The sequence below is a fragment of the Aquarana catesbeiana genome, linkage group LG08 (assembly GCF_042186555.1).
Source record: "Aquarana catesbeiana isolate 2022-GZ linkage group LG08, ASM4218655v1, whole genome shotgun sequence".
Taxonomy (NCBI): Eukaryota; Metazoa; Chordata; class Amphibia; order Anura; family Ranidae; genus Aquarana; species Aquarana catesbeiana.
The window spans coordinates 204195510-204217077 of NC_133331.1; the positions used below are offsets into that span (position 1 = coordinate 204195510).

At 41.1% G+C, this 21568-nt stretch overlaps 1 protein-coding gene across 1 annotated transcript in view; it reads left to right on the plus strand.

The window, feature by feature from the left end:
• The window catches only part of DLG5 (discs large MAGUK scaffold protein 5), a gene marked incomplete in the record, with an annotated part of 215519 nt that overhangs the window by 138424 nt on the left and 55527 nt on the right, over nt 1–21568 (plus strand). Inside the window, 4 exon segments of the mRNA XM_073596836.1 lie at nt 1610–1731; nt 9343–9417; nt 10303–10471; nt 16511–16673. Of these exon segments, the coding sequence (XP_073452937.1) occupies nt 1610–1731; nt 9343–9417; nt 10303–10471; nt 16511–16673 (529 nt within the window).

Here is a 21568-nt window from a genome sequence, read left to right on the forward strand (position 1 = left end):
ATCTGGCTGAACACAGGATAACCAAACATCTCCATATAAAATTGGGGCTAGAGTATATATTGCTAGTTTTACTCTGGCTGCACACGAGTTTTTTCATTTTCTGGACCTCTACATTTTTAAACAGTTCTCTCTCTGCCTAGTTATATATTTCAATCTTTTTATTGCATTTTGGAGGACAAAGAAGGCTCCCCTAATAGGGAGTAAAGCCTCGTACACAAGCTTTGATTTTTGGACGACAGAATGTCTGATTTTTGTGGCATGCTAGTCTCATGTCGAAAGTGAAGAGGTGACTAACAACATGAGAATTTTCGTTTGACAAAATACAACGTCAGAAGTGACGTAACGTGTTGAATAGTTTTGTATGTATTCTTTAGTTTCTGAGCATGCGTAGTCTTGCTCTTATGATTTTGTTCATATGAAAACCATACTAATGAAACAAAAATTGAACACTGAGTTCACATCCGACAAAAATTTTATAGTCTGCACATCCAGCTTTTGTCAGACGAAAAAGTGAAATCAGCTGTCGAAAGCACCATACTAACGGTAAGATTTGCGGACGATCGGTCGTCGTAACACAATCAACGTCCGAAAATCAAAGTGTGTGTCTGGGCCTTAACAGGCTGATCAGGCACTTTGGTTTTGTCAGAAACCAAGTTACAACAAAGCATCCTATTCGAACAAATCACTGATATTGCGAGTTGAAAAAGAAGTGTGGTTTAACATGTGCTTAGATGATATAAAACAAACCAAATCCAATAAAGTTGAATCTCGCAGTCGATACACTGCTAGGTTTTAGTTTTGGTTTGTTTCACATGCATATGAAATTCTACGAGTAGCCCATGCAAGTAATCACTCTGAGTTGGTTATTTGTGTAAGCTTAGACATGTTGCCCATGTGACAATGTTGAGGAATGGAAATAGGTTTTTTAGAGAGAAGCCCTGTTGCATGTTTAGTTCTTGTCTGTTCCCTACAGCCAGGAAATGACTGTTAGCGGAAGAGATTCATGGGTCTCCAAGGGTTCAGGCCGGGTTCACACCTATGCGAATTAGATGTGAGTTTCACTGCATCCAATTCGCATAGCAGGAGAATGTGAGTGGCTCTCTATGGAGTCGGTTCATATATCTCCATTGCGGCTGCGGAGCGCACTGCACAAAAGCTGTGCATCTTTGGCTCCTTTTCAGGGCCCAATTCAAGCATAGATTTGGCCCTGATTCATCCCTGAAACGGGGAACAGGGACGCACAGCGCTCCTGTGCGATCCGCAGCGGGTTATAGTGTGAACCCGGCCTCAACTAGGGACTTAGACTAATTCTAGCTGTAATTTAAGGTACATTGTGTCTCTTAATTTATTTGCAAATTTCAGTTTGTAGCCCTATGTGTAGCTATTTGTATAATTTGCCTTTGCTGAAAGGAGCGGTGCGCAGGCTGCCATTACAGACTTCCTTTTATTAAAATGGTAACCTCAATAACAGAGCCATTTATTAGCAGTTTTCTGATTAACAAAAAACCTAATAACATGAATTCAATGTCCTATTTGAAAGAAACACTTTGAGTATATGCATATGATAACCTTTAGGATTTATTTTTAACCATATTCTCATGACTCGCAGTGCACAGCACCATGGTCGCTTAAGCTTAGACCTGAGCCACAAACACCCCAGTGAGTACTGTGACACATCCCGCCCCAGAGTATCTCATGGTTCCAATTCTCTCCCCTCCAGTGCTCGCCTGGGTAAGTACAGCTGATTATAGATTACTTTTAAAATGCCTTGTCATGTCATGAAATGTTGTTTGGTTTATGTTAAAACTAAACACTTGGCAGATGTTAAAATAAAAAACACAAAAACAAATGCAGATGTGTATTTATAAAAAAAAAAAATCAATATATGTATTTCAGATACAACTAGTGTAAATACCCAAATTCAACTTGATTTTAACCTGTTAATCTGTAATTATCTGTATAGCAGTAGTCAGACTGGGTGAAAGTGGGTCAAATTAGCCAATTTGGTGTGCTGCGTTCATATGATAAAAAGGAAACATCAAAAGGATGATGAAAAGGAACAAGCTCATGTTGCCCTCCTCAGTCTGCTTCTGCTCCTTTTGCTGTGCATCCATAGGCTGCTGTTGGGGAATGTGGTAATGTTTTGTGTATTTTGTTGTGGTGGAGGGAAGGTAACCTAGCTGCATTGCTTCAATATTTGTCAAGATAAAATAAAGTGCAATACATGCACATTTTCCTTGTGTTTTATCCCTTTAATGAACCTGACAGACATCCCAGACCAGTGGGTTAAATTGGTGGTTTCAGGAGGGTGCAAAATAGAGTTCAGAACTTTGCCCCTTCGCCACTTTCAAGTCAGCCGAAAACTACCTAAGGACTGTTAGTTTTGCAAAAGTCCCTGAACCACCTCTTATACCAGGGAGTCATTGTGCCAATACCTCCACATGTCAGGTTCAGAGGTTTCTATTTAAACCTGTTCATGGTACCAAAGCCCAATGGGGGGAATACCTTGCATCAGTGGATATCCAAGATGCCTATCTGCATATTCCCATTTACCCACCTCATCAACGCTTTGTGGGCTTTGCAGTGGCAGAAAATCAGTTTGTTTCACTGCCCTTTGGCCCATCCTCTTCTCCCAGAGTGTTCACAAAGGTATTTGTGCCTCTGCTGGCCCTGCCCAGAGCCTAGGACATTCCAGTCAGACTATCAAGACAGCCTACTTCTGATGGACTTCTCTCCCTGTCAGCAAAAATGTCCACAGGCTTTCAGCTTGGTGATCAGTTTAAAAAAAAAATTCGCTCTCTAACATTGTCTTTGCCTGGACTACTTGGGTCTAGTCCTGGACCCATTCTATGCAAAATATTTTCTTCTAGAAAAGATCAATTCTTTCTAAAGATCCAAGAGATTTTACACAGCGAGATTCTCCATGAGAGTTCTAGGGCTAATAGTCACCTCCTTCGAGGCAATGTCATTTGCCCAGTTCCATTAAAGAACTCTCCAACAAAACATATTTTTTTTGGCATGGAAAAAGCAGGCTCTTTCCCTCAACTTGCCCATGCTTCTATTCAGCCAGCAAAGAAGTTCCTTATTATGATGAATTACTGTTCCAGCCCTAACAGTGGGGAATGGAAAGAAAAAATGATTAATGCGCTACCTAAAAAAGGACAAAAAAAGCTGCTACAAACCATGTGACCAAAATGTGTACCGATATTCAATAAATTGTAGCGCTAAAGAACACGTGTCATAAAAACAAAAACAAAAAAGTCTCTGTAAGCATGAGTTAGTGTCCCAATAGTGACGTGTAGTCAAAGGAAAAACGTGATGATCCACAGTGAATAAATGTGAACGGTGTGACAGTCCCTTCTGCTTCCCAAATCACAATTCAGATGTCATCAAATTCAAGAAAGGATGGGGTACGCTTACCGAAACTGTTGGATTCTACTGCCATGAGCATAGAATCAATCGAGCTGTGTGCCACCCTGGGCAGGTGAGTGAAGTGGTGGAAGACAGATGGAGCCTCTATGAGGCCTAGATGTCACCTCAGGATACACGGGAAAAGGGCCAAAACCTGGTTCCAAGGTTGAAGATGTTTTCTCAATTCCCGAAAATATATGGAAAAGAAGAGGGATGCCTCCACATGGTGTAAATCAGCGTGTTTTATTTACTAAAAAACTGCTTTACATAAAAGTGATCACAAATATAAAATATAGAAAGGCAGTGTACAGGGTATAAAAATCGCCCTACGCGTTTCGATCAAAAGACCTTCAACAGGGGCATAAAAGACCCTCATACCACTGCCCAGCTTTATAAAATACTATGGAGTTACTAAATAATTACAGGACCAATTGGCTGTGAGAACATTAACAATAGTAAATCTTATTGGACGAGGGGAGGGTCCCATGATGGGGTGTGGCCAGCCCTCTCCTAGAGTCCAATCAATACACGTAATTGAATATGGTTGCAAACTTGTGGATCTATCCACCAATAATACAATACCAAAATTTCATGACCTTGTTGGAATCCTGAGTGGGCGTCTCATGTTGGAAGCCCAGGAAGCCGGCAAACCTGAACGAGTGACGCCGACTTCCGGAAATATGTGTGCCTAGCGTGGGGGTTGCTTGGCAACCCTGTACGCTGTATCGAAAAAGCCCACGAAACGCCTACCGCATATTTGCGGAGCCGTCACGTGACAATCAGCTGCTCTCTCATGTGATGACAAACGTCATACACACGAGGAGAACGTTGCCAGGTAACGGCGTGCACTCTGTCGAGGCGCGGGGAATCCTCGCGCTCCGATCACTTGACGCTCAGCTGGTCTCCAACGTGACCGCTGACGTCAGTTCAACAGGGAAGCGTGTCTGTGTGCTGGAAGCACTGGCGCACGGCTGATCTTCTGTGTGTCAGCCGACGTCAGTCAAATAAGAGGGACATGTCAGCATATAGAATCAACATATGCATCTTACTGAAAACACATATAAAAAACAAAATGGTCATGTGATCACCCCGAGAAGGACACATAATAGGCTCGGAACCCGATGAATTAAATAAAAATGTAATGGAAAATGAAGTGGAAATAAAAAAATAAAAATAAAGGGTTGAACAAAACCGGAGTATGAACATACTTTACCACATCTCTCATATTTGATTCTAACAATGGGGTATAATGCAAATCTAAAAGTGATGATGAATGTGTAATGAAAAATGAAAAAAATCTAAAAAATGAGTAAAAAATGAAAAAAGGAATATGGATGGACCCATAATAGGTCTGAATGAAAAAAAAAACTAGGAAAGATTGATAAATGAGTTCAGATCCCACTCAACATTGAGCCCAAATAGGAAATAAGATCTGAGCTCGTGTATCCAGTGCCTCTCTAACTTAGAGACCCCCGTAAGCGGGACTCCCCCTGCCAGTGGGGGACGAACCTATCAATCACTTGAAATGTGCTACCCGTGGGGGCCTTATTATGGTGTAGTAGGTAATGTCGGGGTACCGTATGTTTATCTTTGCCACTTTTTATACCAGCAATGTGTTCATTCATGCGTATGGTGAACGTTCTAGTGGTCCTGCCCACATATTGTTTTTTGCATGGGCAAGTAAGCAAATACACCACATATTGTGTGGTGCAAGTAGCAAACTCTTATGTGATAAATACGCAGAGTGGTGGTGGAACTAAAAGTGTCAGTTTTACGTCTACTGTGGTATTGTGTGTGCACACATTACACCTGCGGCAAGGATAAAAACCTTGGCATTGTTGAAAGAAAGAGACTCTCTTGGGGGGTCTATAATATTAGGGGCAATTTGTCCTTGTATAGAACGGGCACCTCTGAAAATAACCCCAGCGTTTTCAGGTAACGCAGGACCCAGGAGTCTGTCACTCCTAAGTACTCCCCAATGTTTTCTGAAAATGGCCTTAATTTCTTTAGACTGGGTGGAATATGTAGTGAAGAAAGACCATTTAGCTCTAGAATCTGAGGTGATAGTGTAACGTTCAACCAATGTAGAGTTCCTATCAATCTGGGAAACCCTTTTAATTTCAGCATCTAAATCCCTAGCATTATATCCCTTAGCCACAAATCTATCTTTCAATACGCGGGATTGAGCATAATAATCGGAAATGTTAGAGCAATTGCGACGCAGTCGTAAAAACTGGCTGCGTGGAACAGACCGTAGCCACTGAGCATGGTGGCAACTGTCAGACGGGATATACCCGTTACGGTCTGTGGGTTTGAAGTAAGTTTTGAATTCTAAATGCTGGTCAACTATCTTAATTTCTAAATCCAGAAAATGAATGGAGTTGGTACTGGCCTCATAACTGAGGGAAATCCCACGGTCATTCGAATTGAGAACTGACATAAAGCAATCCAAAGACTCGCGGTTTCCATGCCATAGGAGGAGGATGTTGTCAATATACCTGACCCAGAGAACTAATTCTGGTCTCTGGGAGGTATAGACGACATCCTCCTCCCTAACAGTGGGGAAGTCCTTCCTCCTCTACAACTGGAAGATGGAACATTGTCAATAGAAACCAGGCTGCTCATCAACATCCTGGAATTCAGAGCAGCCAGGTTGTACATGCATCATTGGACCTCCCTTGTGAAGGGACACCCAATTCAGGCGCAATAAGACAATGCCACCACAGTGGCATATATTAACCATCAAGGGGGAATAAGAAACCTTGGCTGCCTTGAAGGAAGCAAACCAGATTCTTGTGGACAGAAACTCACTGTCCAGCGACTTCTTTGGTCCCCATTTCAGGACTGGACAGATCTCAGGCAGATTATCTCAACTGTCACCACTTGGAAGGGGATGTGTTCAACCTCATATACCAAAGATGGGGGATTCCAGATGTGGACATCCTAGCTTCCAGGTTTAACCAAAAGCTACCTCTGTTTGTTTTTTGTCAGAGCTAGGGAGCCTTTAGCCCTAGCCCCAGATGCCCCAAAAGTCCCCTCATCTTATTTCAGGGTAATTTATGCCTTCTTCCATCACAAATTCTGCCTCACCTGCTACACAACATAGAGCAAAAATCTGTGATTCTAATTGCACCAAACTGGCCCAGAACAACCTGGTACACAGACCTACTCAGACTAATAGCAGACAACCTGTAGCCTCTTTCCACTTGGCTAGATCTGCTATCTCAAGGTTCTTCATTCCATCCTGCTTCTTGGTCTCTGGCTTTGACAGCATAACTGTTGAAACCCAGATCGTATCAGGCCCCTCCTTGAAACATCCTGTGCTTCCCTGTGATCTTAATTTTGGTTTTCTGTGCCTTGCAGGCACCACCCTTTGATCCCATCAGGAAAATTTACCTGGAGACTCTTGCTGGCAAGGTAGCCTTTTTGGTAGCTAGAACATCTGTCAGACAAGTTGCAGAACTAGTGTCTTTCCTAAAAGAGCCTTTCCTCATCCTTCACAATGACAAGTTTGTCTTGCGCCCAAGACAATCCTTTTCTTTGAAGATGGTTTTGCCATTCATTTTCAATGAGGACATTGTACTGCCATCCTTGTGACCTGTTTCTAAGCATCCAAAGGAATTGTCTCTACATTGTTTTGGACCTAGTCTGAGACATTAGAGAGTACCTCAAAACTACTGCTTTCATCAGACAAACAGATTCTCTATTTGCTCTCCCCTCGGCACCTCGTAAGGGGCTTCTAAATCCACGACTGCATGGTGGATAAGGCCCATTCCATCAGATTAGTGAAAGGTTCCTGGGCATTTTGGCACTAAGCTTCTGCAGCCCCAGTGTGAAAGACTGCCACCTAGTCTGTTCATACTTTCTCAAAAGTTTTGCAAGTTGGAAGTCCAATCTTCTGTGGCTGCAGCTTTTGGCCACAAGATTCTGTGAGCCTGGATCTTTTGACACCTTTTTTTTTGCACAGATCTGTTTACCTAGTTGTTGCCCGTACTTTGCATTCATTGCTTGGGAATGCCCCATGGTGTATTGTTGCCTGTGTATTGTACGATTAAAATAAAGTGATTTTAACTTGCCTGTAAATTTTATATATTTTGGTACAGTAAAAAAAACACAGGCCACCTTCCCTTCTTTTCTTTGGTTTACTCTGGTCCAGGGTGTATGAATATGTTGCCTGTGTCCTGTACAGTCCTCAAAGATATAGAATTCACGTAGAAGTCAAAATTCCTTTTATTTATTTATTTTGCAAACAGACTTTTGTATGAAAGTTCTTTATAGATCTGTAATCATATCTACCAGAAAGATGAGAGAATTTTTAAAGAACCAGTGCAATATAGCTTTGAAATACTTCCAGGTGTGCTTTTGCATATTGCCTATGATCATTCCATTATCCCAAGATGCAAAAACAGGCGTATTTGAATGACAGAAAAATTCCAGTTGTACAGATACAACTGGCAAGGTTGCTTTACAAAATATTTTTATGTGCTAGGGATGATCTATTTTGCATATGCGATACCTGATCAGCCTTTGTGAAGTTTGTAAATTACTGTAGTTGCCCAAACTACTACAGTGATGGCTGTGATCTCAGCTTGAACAGGTTGGAGATTGTGATGCCACCTCCTATCCTCTCCACCTCATCCAATTCAGAGAATGCTTAGCATTCATTGAGAAAAATGCAATGCGATCTCTTAATGGCAGCTGTGCTGAGCAAGCGACCCCCTGTGGTTACTATGCAGAAGGCCAGGCACTCGGCATGGCTCCTAGAAACTCGCAGCTATCACTGTTGTAGCTAAGGTTACTACAGTGATTTTCAGCTGATTTGTATGATCTCCTTTAATCCACCTACAACAATTTATTGTGGGGGAGCATATATTGCATCCAGTGCAAGTACGTCTGATGTGTGGAAAGATCCATACAGCTGCTCCTGTCTATTATTTTTAACAGTCTGCTGGCGGCAGATGCTTGAACATCTATCACGCTAGGGCTCATAAACAAATGCTATATAGGCTTTATGGAACATACACAAGTCTGGAATATTGCTGCACTCTTTGACTTTATTGAAGCATTAAAATCATATTATGGGTATGACGGTAACCATTAAAGGTAACACGTTTCGTACTGATTTAGCACTTAATCAAACATCATTAACACCTACAACACATATACACTCACCACCCACTTTATTAGGTACACCTGTTCCATTGTTTGGTAACACAAATTGCTAATCGGCCAATCACATGGCAGCAACTCAATGCATGTAGGCATCTGTACTCAGTGAAGACGACTTGCTGTAATTTAAACCGATAATGGGGAAGAAGAATTTAAGTGACTTTGAACGGGGCATGGTTGACTGAATCAATCAAGGATCTTCTCCTACTACTACTAAGTGTCTATACTGCTCACCCCCTCATTCCCACATGTCATATGATACAAACAGAAGAAAATGACAAAAATCAAGTCTAAAAATCGCTTGCTTGCTGGCTAAACTAGGCAGACAAACCTCTTCGAACCCCTCAACACAGATCTAATGGCAAAGTCTGATGACCGTACAGGGAAGGAGGAGGTCGGCTAGCTATAGTAGGACACCCAAAAAAATCTAAGTGCACATTATGCCTGATCGCAGAGTATAGACCATACAGATTGTGTAGCTAGCGAACCATCCACAGTGCACCAGATAACTGGTGATAACGAATGGAAAATCTAAAAAATCTTTAAGATCTATATTGAAACAAAAACACCAAAGTGCAGAAAAATGAATACAAAAACAAAGAAGCAATGAATAAAAATAAGCAATGGACCCTTGGGAACCGATCAGATGCCACGATCAAATGAAGCTGAGTGATCCTCACATTGGTAAAACACAGATTTTATGTATTTTTCCAGCACATGATTGATCATTTACCTGGAGCACCTTTTTTTGTTAACTTGCAGGATCTTCAAGAACAGAGCGCATTAAAATTCCATTAACTCCAAGATATGTGAGGTGCCCAGTGGGCTCAGATAGGGGTAAGTAGGAAAAACAGTAATATTTGAAGTTTCATCACTGCTCAGTTTGTGTAAGATAGTGGTACTCACATAGAGTTTATGAAACTTACAATTTAAGGTTCCATAAAATAATATTGTGAGGCCGCCGTTTTAGACTTTATGCTAAAACGGGCTTAGCATTTGTTTCTCAAGAGCTGCTGTGAAACCTAGATTGCCTACTATGCAAAAATATGTAGTTATGGAGTCAAATTGGATTATTGATATGTCCCTGTTAATTTAGTCTGTTGTCCTAGTCGACTGTCATAGCTTGGCAACAGGAAGTAGCTAGCATGGTATTCAGTATGAAGCTGTATTTTACATTCAGAGGTACAAATAGTATAAATGTGTCTGGGCACGTTTATTGACTTATGCAGCGTACACGCGGTCAGACTTTTCGACCGGACTGGTCCGACGGACAATCCGATCGTGTGTGGGCTTCATCGGACCTTCAGCGGACTTTTCCAGTTGAAAATCTGACGGACTTTAGATTTGGAACATGCTTCGAATTTTTACGTCGTAACTCCGCCGGACCCAGAAATCCGCTCGTCTTATGCTAGTCTGACGGACAAAAACCGACGCTAGGGCAGCTATTGGCTACTGGCTATCAACTTCCTTATTTTAGTCCGGTGTACGTCATCACTTATGAATCCGTTGGACTTTGGTGTGATCGTGTGTAGCCAAGTCCGTTCATTAGAAAGTCTGGAAGTCCGCCAAAAGTCGAGTTGAAAGTCTGTCGGACAGGCTTTTGTTGCTGAAAAGTCCACCCGTGTGTACACGGCATTAGAGGATTGTTTATATTGACAAGTCTGATCATTAGCATTGGTCTGGTTCTGATTACAAGCTAACTGCAGCTATCTTTTCTTGCAGGCTCCCTGTCTCAATCTGAGTGTAGCAGCCCCAGTTTATCCAGTCCTCCTCATTCTCCTTTAAACTTGGAAACATCATCATTTGCAAGCAGCCAATCACAGAACTCCATTGCCAGCTTACCAAGGATATCAATAAGCACTGTGCCAATGGGGGAAAGAAGGAAAGACAGGTATGGTTTTACTGACATTTTTAGATACCTGGTGCTAAATATATTTATATTTTATCTTTAATATATAATATCAGGCATTGTTAAAATGTTTAATTCAAAGATGAACTCCTGGCACACAGCTAAATACACAGCAGAAAAACTCATATAGGAACTCTTCTACCTACCAAAGGACTTATGGCTATCCGGCTTTTTAGATGCACAAAGCACTGCCAGAAAACGCAACAAGGTGGCTGGGCCTGACTTGCATTTAGCAGTACAGCTAGGTCACCTCTGTACCCAACATGGAGTTGAACAGAAAAAGAAAAGCACCATACCGATGACTCACCAACGCACTTTCTCCTGTAGGCATATTTCTTGTAAGCACATGCGTACTGCAGCTAAGCTTTATTGGTTTTGAATGCTGTCCCTCCCTTTCATAATTGGTGTGCTGCTAAGCAAGTTATTAAAAGAAGCAGATACCAAGTAAAATAGAATACTGAAAAACACACTTTTTTTGGAATAATCATAATTGTATATATCGTTTGTTACTATCTGCTTTTTAGGGGTTTTTTTTTTTTTTGGATATGCGTTCAGAAGGTTTTTTTTAGGAAAGCCCTTTTAAAAGTTGGGCTTTGTCCATTCAGAGAACATGTGCAACTTTTCTTTATAGATGCAGTCAGGTGGAAGCATAGGCGTGCGCACAGGGTGTGCCAGGTGTGCCTGGGCACACCCTAATCACCTTGTGTGGTGCTTATTCCCCCCTGTTTAGACCACTGATATTTCATCCCCCAGAAAAATGTTACAAAATAAAATAATTTATTTAAAAATAAAATAAAACTAATGACACTGTTCACTGCCCTACTGATACCATTATACACATGCATATGTATTTGAGCTTTGGGGTGCACACCCTAATGCAAGAGGCTGCGCACACCTATGGGTGGAAGGAAATTATATGAACTTAAAAAATCCTACAATTCTGTCAATGGAAGATTGAGGATAGAACAGTAAATCACATCTTGTTTTTTTTTTTTCTCCAGTTTTAAATATCAGCATTATGAAACCGATTCCCTATAAATAAAAAAAAGAATCCACCTGATAATGTTGTATTTAACAACTGCCACCAGAATCATTTATTAGTATAAATGGTATTTCGGTTTGATAAATAAATGTCTTCCACTTATGATACAGGTGAATGTTGATTTAGTTCTAAGTTGTATGTGTTGTGCTAAAATGTTTTTTTTCATGGTTTTCGTCTATTAAATGTCAGTTATTATTAATTTTTTTTTATTTCTTTCCTCTTTTCCCTTCTGCTAACATGGTCTGTTATTACATCAACCATTTAACCGTATACACAATGCTTTATTTGTGCAAATCATTCCATATTTAAAATGTGCCTGTCATTTTACTTTGTTTTTACTATCCCTGTCCCATCTTCTCTCTCTACTGTGCATGTGTGAACATTTACCCTCTTCTGTGTTGAGCACCCCTTCACTCTCTGATGCTCCACTACTTATGACAATCTCACTCCTATCCTTCCAACCAATGTTTCACTCTTTTCTCTCTAAAGTCACTACTACTTCTTCCCTCATGTTTCATCTTCCAGATATGTTTTCCGCACTAGGTCCTTACTGAGGCTTCCAGCCCGTTCTAGGCCCAGGTTTTCCTCAGTAAGATGCTTGAGGTCTGCCACTTGTCTTACTTTTTTTAGTCTTTATGGGTCGTCTGCTTTTTTGAAAGTCTCCTTCAACCCAGTGGTATTCATTTGTTGCCTTCATTCTGCTTTTTCCTTCAAAATGTCCCTGTTCTTGTAGCATGTTGGAATGCTTTTTGCCGTTTCCATACAGTCCATGGCTCTCTGGGGTGGGTATGCATTGCATTTGCTGGTCATTCCTATAGCTGAATTGTGAGGCTTTGTCTTCTTTTCAGTTGGTGCATGTTGATGCATGCAGTGGTTCCACGTGTGTTTTGGGAGGGGTATAAAGAAAACCAAAGATAATAAAATAGGAAGGATCATGATCAATCAGGAAATTTTGTATTGTATAGCTTGTTTGTGGTTGTTGGTATTCATTTTAAGTCGATGAATACTGCAATAGAAATTGTAAGCCAGAAAAAAGAAAAACCTTTTTGTAGGTCAGAATATACATGACAATCACTGCTTTAGGGAGCATAACAAGATCTAGCTTTTCTGTAATCTTTAGACATGGGGAACAAACATGCATGTGGTAAAAGTACAAAGCAGTGATTTTATTTTTTTTATTTTTATTTTTTTTAAATCCAACAAGATTTACGACAGCCAAGACCTACTCCTGAAAAGCTGTTAAGCATTTTTTTCGTTCTTTTAGAGTTTGTTTTTGTTTTTTCACACTTTTTTGGAAACTTTTTATTGCAAGTGGCCAGCTAAGTACAAACTATCCAAGACATTTATCTAACAGATTGGGTGGAAAGCTATGCATGTATAGCAAAGCCCAACTCAATCAGTCAAGACTCGTGTCTTGAATTATAAATCAGATTTAATACAATCCTTCTTCGGCTTTAAAGCCTGAAGGGAACTTCAAGAATGCAGCAACAGATGATGGAATTGTGCAACTTTATTTTATGGTTAAAGACTAAGACCCCTTTCACACTGGGGCGGTTTGCAGGCGGTATTGCGCTAAAAATACCGCCTGCAAACCGCCCCTAAACAGCCTCCGCTGTTTGTTCATTGTGAAAGCCCGAGGGCTTTCACACTGAAGCGGTGCGCAGGCAGGACGGTGAAAAAAGTCCTGAAAACCGCTTTTTTGGAGCGGTGAAGGAGCGGTGTATTTACTGCTCCTTCACCGCTCCTGCCCATTGAAATCAATGGGACAGCGCGGCTATAGCCGCGCTGTACGAGGGATTTTAACCCTTTTTCGTTCACCAGCGGGGGTTAAAACTGCACCGCTAGCGGCCGAATACCGCTGCAAAAACGATGGTACAGCAGCGCTAAAAATAGCGCTGTTGTACCGCCGACGCCCCCACCGCCCCAGTGTGAAAGGGGCCTAAATATTCTGTGTGGCTTCCATTGTATGCTGCACAACTCTACTGACTAAGGCTGGCCATACATTATACAATTGTCTTGTACAATTCTCCTTTAGATATACCGAAACCATATAATCTGAGATCAAACGTAAACATTTTCAACTTGTATGCAATCAGACAGGCGTTTGCACTAAATAGTTGAAGGTAAATCTAAAGGAATTTGAATAAGAAAATTGTATAATGTATGGCCAGCCTAAGGCTTCATGTACACATGGCCTATTATGACCGCTGGCTGCGGGAAAACAAAAAACACGTCAAAATTGCGGTGCGATTTTGCCACGCTTTGCAGCCAGCGCTTAAAACTTTCCTATCCTGAACATGATTCTTCCACGTTCAGGAGTGGGAGGTTTAACCTCCCCTACCGCAGCAGCTCCTAAACGGTCTTAAAAGCATATTTAAACGCAAGTTTAGGAGCTGTAGTATACATGAAGCCTAAGACCCTGTTCACAGCTCTGAAGCTCCAAAACGCCCAACAAGCAAAATTTCACTCATTTCAATAGCCCCTGTTCACATATGAGTGTTTTGTCACCTGAAGCTCAAAGTACATGAGCTTTTTTTTTGGCGATTACAAGCGTTTTTGGCCCCATAGACTTCAATAGAAACACCTTACTTGAGCAGAAAAACGCTTGTAAAATGCTCATATAGCAGCTCTCCACCTTCCTAATTTCCTCTCCCTCTCTTCCCCCCTAGTGCTTTCTATTGGCTAAACAAAAATGGCTGAAGCTGTAAAACGCTTTTAATACACTTCTAAAATGCTTTAAAAAAGGTTGTAATATGCTGCAAAAAAAAGCTTAAACAAAACGCTTGAAAAACACCAGTAAATCTATAAGCTCAGGTGTGAATGGAGCCTAATGCGCATACACACGAGTGTAATTTCCATCAGGAAAAAAATTTTGGATGGTTTTTCCGACGGAATTCCGCTCAAGCTTGGCTTGCATACACACGGTCACACAAAAGTTCGCTGAACTTTCGACTGTCAAGAACGCTGTGACGTACAACACTACGACGAGCTGAGAAAATGAAGTTCAATGCTTCCGAGCATGCCTTCGAATTATTTCCTTGCATGCGTAGGAATTTTGCGCATCAGAATTTGTACAGACGATCGGAATTTCAGATCGGAACTTTTTCCGACTGAAAAATTGAGAGCATGCGCTCAATCTTTTGCTGCCTGGAATTCTGCCAGCAAAAGTCCGATGGAGCATACACACGGTCACATTTTCGGACCAAAAGCTCTCATCGGACTTTTGCTGGCAGAATTTCCGCTCGTGTGTATGGGGCATAAGTGTTTCTGATGCTCCCATCATAGTTAGTTAAATTCAGATACAGTGTAGAAACGTCTTAAGATTAGCTGTGCTATATTTACAAGCTTGGTTGTTGATTTTTTTCCTGAAAGCACCTATAGTATAACAGGGGGCACTAATGGAGTGGATAAAGAAAGTACCCCACTTTCTAATCCTGCTCTGTTGACACCATATGTTTAATATGGCAGCCCTTTTTTTTTTTTTGCTTTGAAGTACCTTATAAATGTCTCTGAAAACACAATGAAAATGATGTATTGACAGCTGGTTGATCATGGGATCTTGTTTTTAAAATAATATTGTGGGTATTTCTAGCTTTACTACCTTTTTGTTTTTGTGAGCTAAACCACCTTCACCAAGGCAGTACATCATATGACGTCATGGACTTTTTAGTGGTGATGTCTCAGTGATGCCTGCAGCTACAGGCATTATCCAGATATAATTTTTTTCTGCTGGCGATTCTGTGCACCGTAAGAACAATCATAGCGGCAGTTCAGCTCCCCTCCTGTCGCCTTCCGGTGCTTCTCCTGTCTCGCCCATGCGAGAATGAATCGGTCGCCGCCGAAAGTTAGCCATAGAGATTTCTGGTCACCAGATGGTCACCAGTCATCTCTATGGCTCTCGGAGGCCCAGGCGCACCGTTATGTCACGTCCGGGCCGGCAGATGTAAACAATGCTGGGGACTCAGCTGGAAAAGCTGAGACAGTTTATTTTTTTTGATTTTGGTCTTTCCAGCCTGAAGGAGAGACGTGGGGTCTTATAGACCCCACGTCTCTCCATAAAAAAGACCTGTCACGCACTATTCCTATTACAAGGGATGTTTACATTTCTTGTAATAGGAATAAAAGAGATCAAAAAACATTTTTTGAAAGAGAAAGTGTAAAAAAAAAATAAAAAATAAAAAAAAAATAAAATAAAAAATTAAAAAGCCCCTCTCTCTGCATGCTCTTTCACCGAAGCAAACCCATACATTAGTCATGCCCACATATGTAAACGGCGTTCAAATCTCACATGTGAGGTATCGTCACGTGCCTTAGAGCGAGAGCAATAATTCTGGCCCAGGACCTCTGTAATTCTAAATAGATAACCTGTAAAAAAATTTAAAGCGTCGCCTATGGAGATTTTTAAGTACTAAAGTTTGCCACCATTCCACGAGTATGCGCAATTTTAAAGCGTGACATGGTAGGTATCTATTTACTTGGCATGATATTATCTTTCACATTATACAAAAAAATTTGGCTAACTTTACTGTGTTTTGTTTTTTTTTTTTTTTTTTATCCATGAAACAGTTTTTTTTCCCCAAAAAGCATTTGAAAAATCACTGCGCAAATACCGTGTGAAATAAAAAAAGTTGCAATGACCACCATTTTATTCCTTAGGGTCTCTGCAAAGAGAACATATACAATGTTTGGGGGTTCTCAATTTTTTTTTCTAGAAAATTACTATGATTTTTACATGTAGGAGCGAAGTGCCAGAATTGGCCCGAATAGGAAATGGTTAATCTTATCTTTGTTGGTTTAGTTATTTCTGTGTTGTGCATTTTAACTAAATAATGATTTTTAGTAAAGCATGATGTAGCGCTTAAACTTTATGCAGAGAGTAATTGAAGAGTTTTTGTGGATTCAGTTTTTAGAAAAGTTCAGAGAAAGTAATATATCTTTTACATTTAAATGGAACATTGAGCTTGGTTTCCTCTTTTCAGACCGCTAGTGGATGAGCCTCGACATGTCCGAGTACAGAAAGGCGCTGAGCCCTTGGGAATTTCTATTGGAGGAGGAGAGAGTGGGGGAATCTTTGTATCAAAGGTGATGGCAGGAAGCATTGCACAGCAAGCTGGGTTGGAATATGGGGACCAGTTGTTGGAGGTAAGGTTTTCTCCAATGCCAGTTTGTAAAAATGTAGCACTTTGGCAGATTCTAGACTTCTCTTGTAATGCAAACTGTAGTGCTCTGCTTCCTCAGTCTTCAGTCCAGTTTCATTAGCCTCATGAAGGGTCCTAAAAAAAAAAATACAGCATCCTATATTACATTTTAAAAAATGTAATCTTGAATTTTCACCATAATAAAGAATATCCATAGACATTAGCTGATCATTGTCCACTGCTGACAGTTTTGACAGAACTAAGTACTGATTGTTCCAAAGCCTTACAGTATGGGACACAAGCTCTTTAATCATTATGACTAAGTTATACACAGCTACCTTCACGTGATTGGACACCACCAAAAAAAGAAGGCTGCAGGAACATCCCCCTAATCAACCACTCCCAACCACTCCCAGTTAGCCACAGTTATTTACTAGGTGATGGACCTCCTCTCTCCACTGAGAGAAACTTTCTTACTAAGGAAATTTCAAACCATTAACATGATGCTTCTGTCAAGATTCCTGCTTCACCATAACCACTGCAGCTTCTGGATCAGTTAACTCCTCAGCAGAGCTCTGGATGGGAAGAAGTGGGGCTGGCCTGTAATTTTGCTGACATGCACTGCATCCTGCTGTAGCGCAACAGTTGAGTTATCCACAGTGTGCTTTAGAGGTCCAGGGTCATGGTCTGCTAACATCTAAGTCCTGTCACTGAAGAACGCTGGAGGATATGTCTGTTGTGGAGGGTATAGCCAAGATGAGGTAATTCCCCTGTTAATCCTGCCTACAGAAGCTTCAATGGTGTGTACAGTGAAGAAGCCCTTTAAGCATTTATGTCCAGAGTCTTCCTTTTGATTCAGTCTTTGTTCATCCCATGTGATAGCAATGATCCAAAAAATGTAATGTACAGCCTTAAGAAAAATACATTTAAATTAAATACCGTATTTATTGGCGTATAACACACACCTTCAATTTATGAGGGAAGTTTCAGGAAAAAAAACTTGTTTTTCAAAATAACCCACTTTGAAGCAAAATAATGGTCAGTGCCCATAAATGCAGCCTGATCTGTGCCCATCCGCAGCCTCAATGCAGCCTGATCTGTGCCCATCAGCAGCCCTTAATGCAGCCTGATCTGTGCCCATCTGCAGGATCAATGCAGCCTGATCTGCGCCCATCTCCCATCAATGCAGCCTGATGCCCATCTGCAGCCTCACCATCTCTCATGCAGGAAATCACGAGCCGTCATCTTCCGTTTACTCGGCTCTCAGTCGGCAGTCACATACACAGTCCCACCTCCACCATCGGCATTGGACCAGCTCCTGTGATTGACAGAACACTGGTCCAATGCCGGTGGCGGAGGCAGGACTGTGTGTGTGACGTCAGAGCCGAGTGAGAACCGACTTATACAGGAGATGATGGCTCAGTGAATTCCGGCGGTGCTCGTCCCCCTCCTTCCCCTCCGAGGTACACTATCGGCGTATAACATGCACCCGTGATTGGCCCCCTATTTTCAGGGGGGAAAAGTGCTTGTTATACGCCGATAAATACGGTAATAAAAAAATGTAAAAGTCCTCCTTACTCACACGCAAATGCACATGTCCTGCATGCATATGTAAATGGTAATCGCACCACACATGTGAGGTATCGCCGTGAACGTCAGAACGAAAGCAGAAATACAAGCACCAGACCCCCTATGTAAATCTAACCTGTAAAGTCTTTTAAAGCATCACCTATGGATAATTTAATTTACTGTAGTTTGTTGCAGTTCCACAGGTGTGCACAGTTTTAAGGGAGAAGTTCACCTTAGTAGTAAAAAAAATAAAATAATAATAACATTATTACATACATATATAAATACATTTTTTTCACCTGCAAATAAGCAGGTGAATTTACAGTGAGCCTGCGAAGCATCTGCTGATCTCGGATGCTATGCAGATTTAATTGAGAACTACAAGCTGACAGCTACAAAGGCTGTGGGTACTTGTAGCTTTCACATTCACACAGAACTCTGTGAATGTCATGCTTTAAAGGATAAGTTCACCTTTTGTCACCCCAACCCCCCCCCCCCCCCCCCGATCCCCTGTTGTGACAGCATGGGAGGGGGCTCGAGCGGAAGATCCCACGCTCGCTGTCACAAGGGGGGGTGCAGGGGCTGGTGCTACATCCTGAATATGGGTGTAACATGTTACAAAAGGTTGACCTTATCCTTTAACCACTTCCCGCCCGCCGTGTACAGAATGTTGGCCGGGAAGTGGTTTTCGGCGATCTGAATACTTTGAAGTGCAAAGGAGGGATCGGGGGTCGATGCCTCCATAAAGAGAACCTATTACTGTCACAAGGGATGTTTACATTCCTTGTGACAGCAATAAAAGTAAAAAAAAAAATTTTTTTTTAAACACAATTTATAAAGTAAAAAAATAAATAAAAAAAATAATAAAAATTTTAAAGCGCCCCCGTCCCCGCGAGCTCGCGCAACGAAGAAAACGCATACGGAAGTCGCGCCCGCATATATAAACGGTGTTCAAATCACACATGTGAGGTATCGCCGCGATCGTCAGAGCGAGAGCAATAATTCTAGCCCTAGACCTCCTCTGTAACTCTAACCTGGTAACCGTAAAAAAAAATTTAAAGCGTCGCCTATGGAAATTCATAGGTACCGTAGTTTGTCGCCATTCCACGAGTGCGTGCAATTATAAAGGGTGACATGTTTGGTATCTATTTACTCGGCGTAACATCATCTTTCACATTATACAAAAAAATTGGGGTAACTTTACTGTTTGGATTTTTTAAAATTCATGAAAGTGTCCCTTTTCCAAAAATTTGCGTTTAAAACACCGCTGCACAAATACCGTGTGATATAAACTATTGCAACAATCTCTATTTTATTCTCTAGATTCTCTGCTAAAAAAATATATATAATGTTTGGGAACTCTAAGTAATTTTCTAGCAAAAAATACGGATTTTAACTTCAAAATAGGCTTAGTCATGAAAGGGTTATAAGTGCCCATCAGTGAAGGAGAAAACATACTTAGGAGAAAACAAAGAAAAATGTTTTTTTTCCCAAAAATCTGGCTTTTTATTTGTAGTGAAAAAAAAAATTAACCAGCGGTTGCACAGCAGACAGATTTTTTTTTTTCATCTGACAGTTGACAGTGGCTTGTTACATAGTTACATAGCTGCAGAGGTTGAATAAAGACTCTTGTCCTCCCAGATTTACACACACTTCTGGTAGCTGCAGCTGCAAGGGGTTTGTGTAACCCCCCCCCCCCCCCCCCGACGCACTACATGCATCATAGGCAGTAAAAGGGTTGAAGTATATTTCCACTTTTACTGTAAAATTTGAGTTCCTATTCACAAAACATACCCTAAAAAAAATGTAAAACATTTGTCTTAACTTTTTAGATTTTTCTGAGGTGGTGTCATGGCTGACAGCAAACATTTCTCAACTGGCTTTGTTTGGTCTGTCCCAACAGCTAAGCTGGAGACTGGCTGGAGTCCAGTTTTCATTAATGCACAATGGAGAAGCCCAGCTACTAAACTTTTTTATAGCAGTTGTACAGTATTTTTTTTTTAATGATAAACCTGAGATACTTTCTTGCTCTTTGCAATCTTATTGCACAGAGCAGCCCAGAACCTCCTCTTCTGGGTTCTCTCACTGGTTCTCTTGCCTCCTCCTCTTCTCTGTGTGCCACTATAGGAAACCTGCTGAAAAGCCCACATCATCTGAATGTTGGGAGATGTCTCCTGTCCCTTTTAGGCTGGTGGCTATCCCTCATTTTGGACAAATAGGTTCTGGAGGTGGTGTCCTCCGGCTACAAGGTAGTTACGATCTTTCCCTCTAGAATACTTTATAATTCAAGTCTGCGTCACTCCCCTGGCATTTGGTGGACTTGCATTCAGGAGTTTAGGGGCACCTTGCTTAGGGGGTGGCAGTCCCGGTGCCACCCTCCAAAAAGTTCAGAGGATTTTTTTCCAGTCTGTCCCAAGGACCAATTTACCACCCTGCTTCTAAAAAAAAAAATGGTTTTATTGGCATGGCTGCTGAAGCTCAGTTTTCCGACAGACAGGAGCATTTTTCAGAGTATTATTTTTATAATTTTTAAAGCTAAGAAGGCTACATCCCGCAAGGTCTATCATCAGATGTGATAGGCCTACTTTGCATGGCATGTCAGGAGTTTCTCTGTGGGACAGATCAATTCTCTCCGTGAGACAGAGCCTTCCCTTAGGACCAGATTTCTGCTCTTCCCTTTCTTTTCCAGAGAGTGTTGGTTTCCCACTTTCTGATCAAGACCTTTTGTGCAAGAGGTCTCTCAGTGTTAGAAAAACACTTTACCTAAAATACTGTATATGTTGATTTATATAAGAACTGCTTTGGTGATATATATATATATATATATATATATATATATATATATATATATATATATATATATATATATATATATATATATATAATTTATTTATTTTTATTTTTAGGAAACTTCATTAGTAGCACCGCCACAACTTAAAGTGGGAGTAAAACTCCCATGGTAAGCCTATAGTAAGGCTTGCCTATAGGTACAGTAAATATCTCCTAAACGTGGTTTAGGAGATATTTACTTGTAAAGCAGTCAGTGAACAGTACATGCGCTCTGAAAGAATGGCATACCTATGCCGTTCCTTCAGAGTCCTTTGCCGTGAACAGCGGCTCACAAGCATGCATGGGAGTGACGTTATTGCTGCTCCTCCAATCAAAGGACTGTAGCTCGCCAACCAGAAGAAAGACTGGGTGAAGAAAGTATGCGATGCATACTAGCACGTTATAACTTTGCTTTGCAGGTTTAAAAAAAAAATAAAGGAGGTTTACTGAACGGTGGCCAGATGCACTTGAAACCTTTTTCACACAGAGAGACAAGACGTG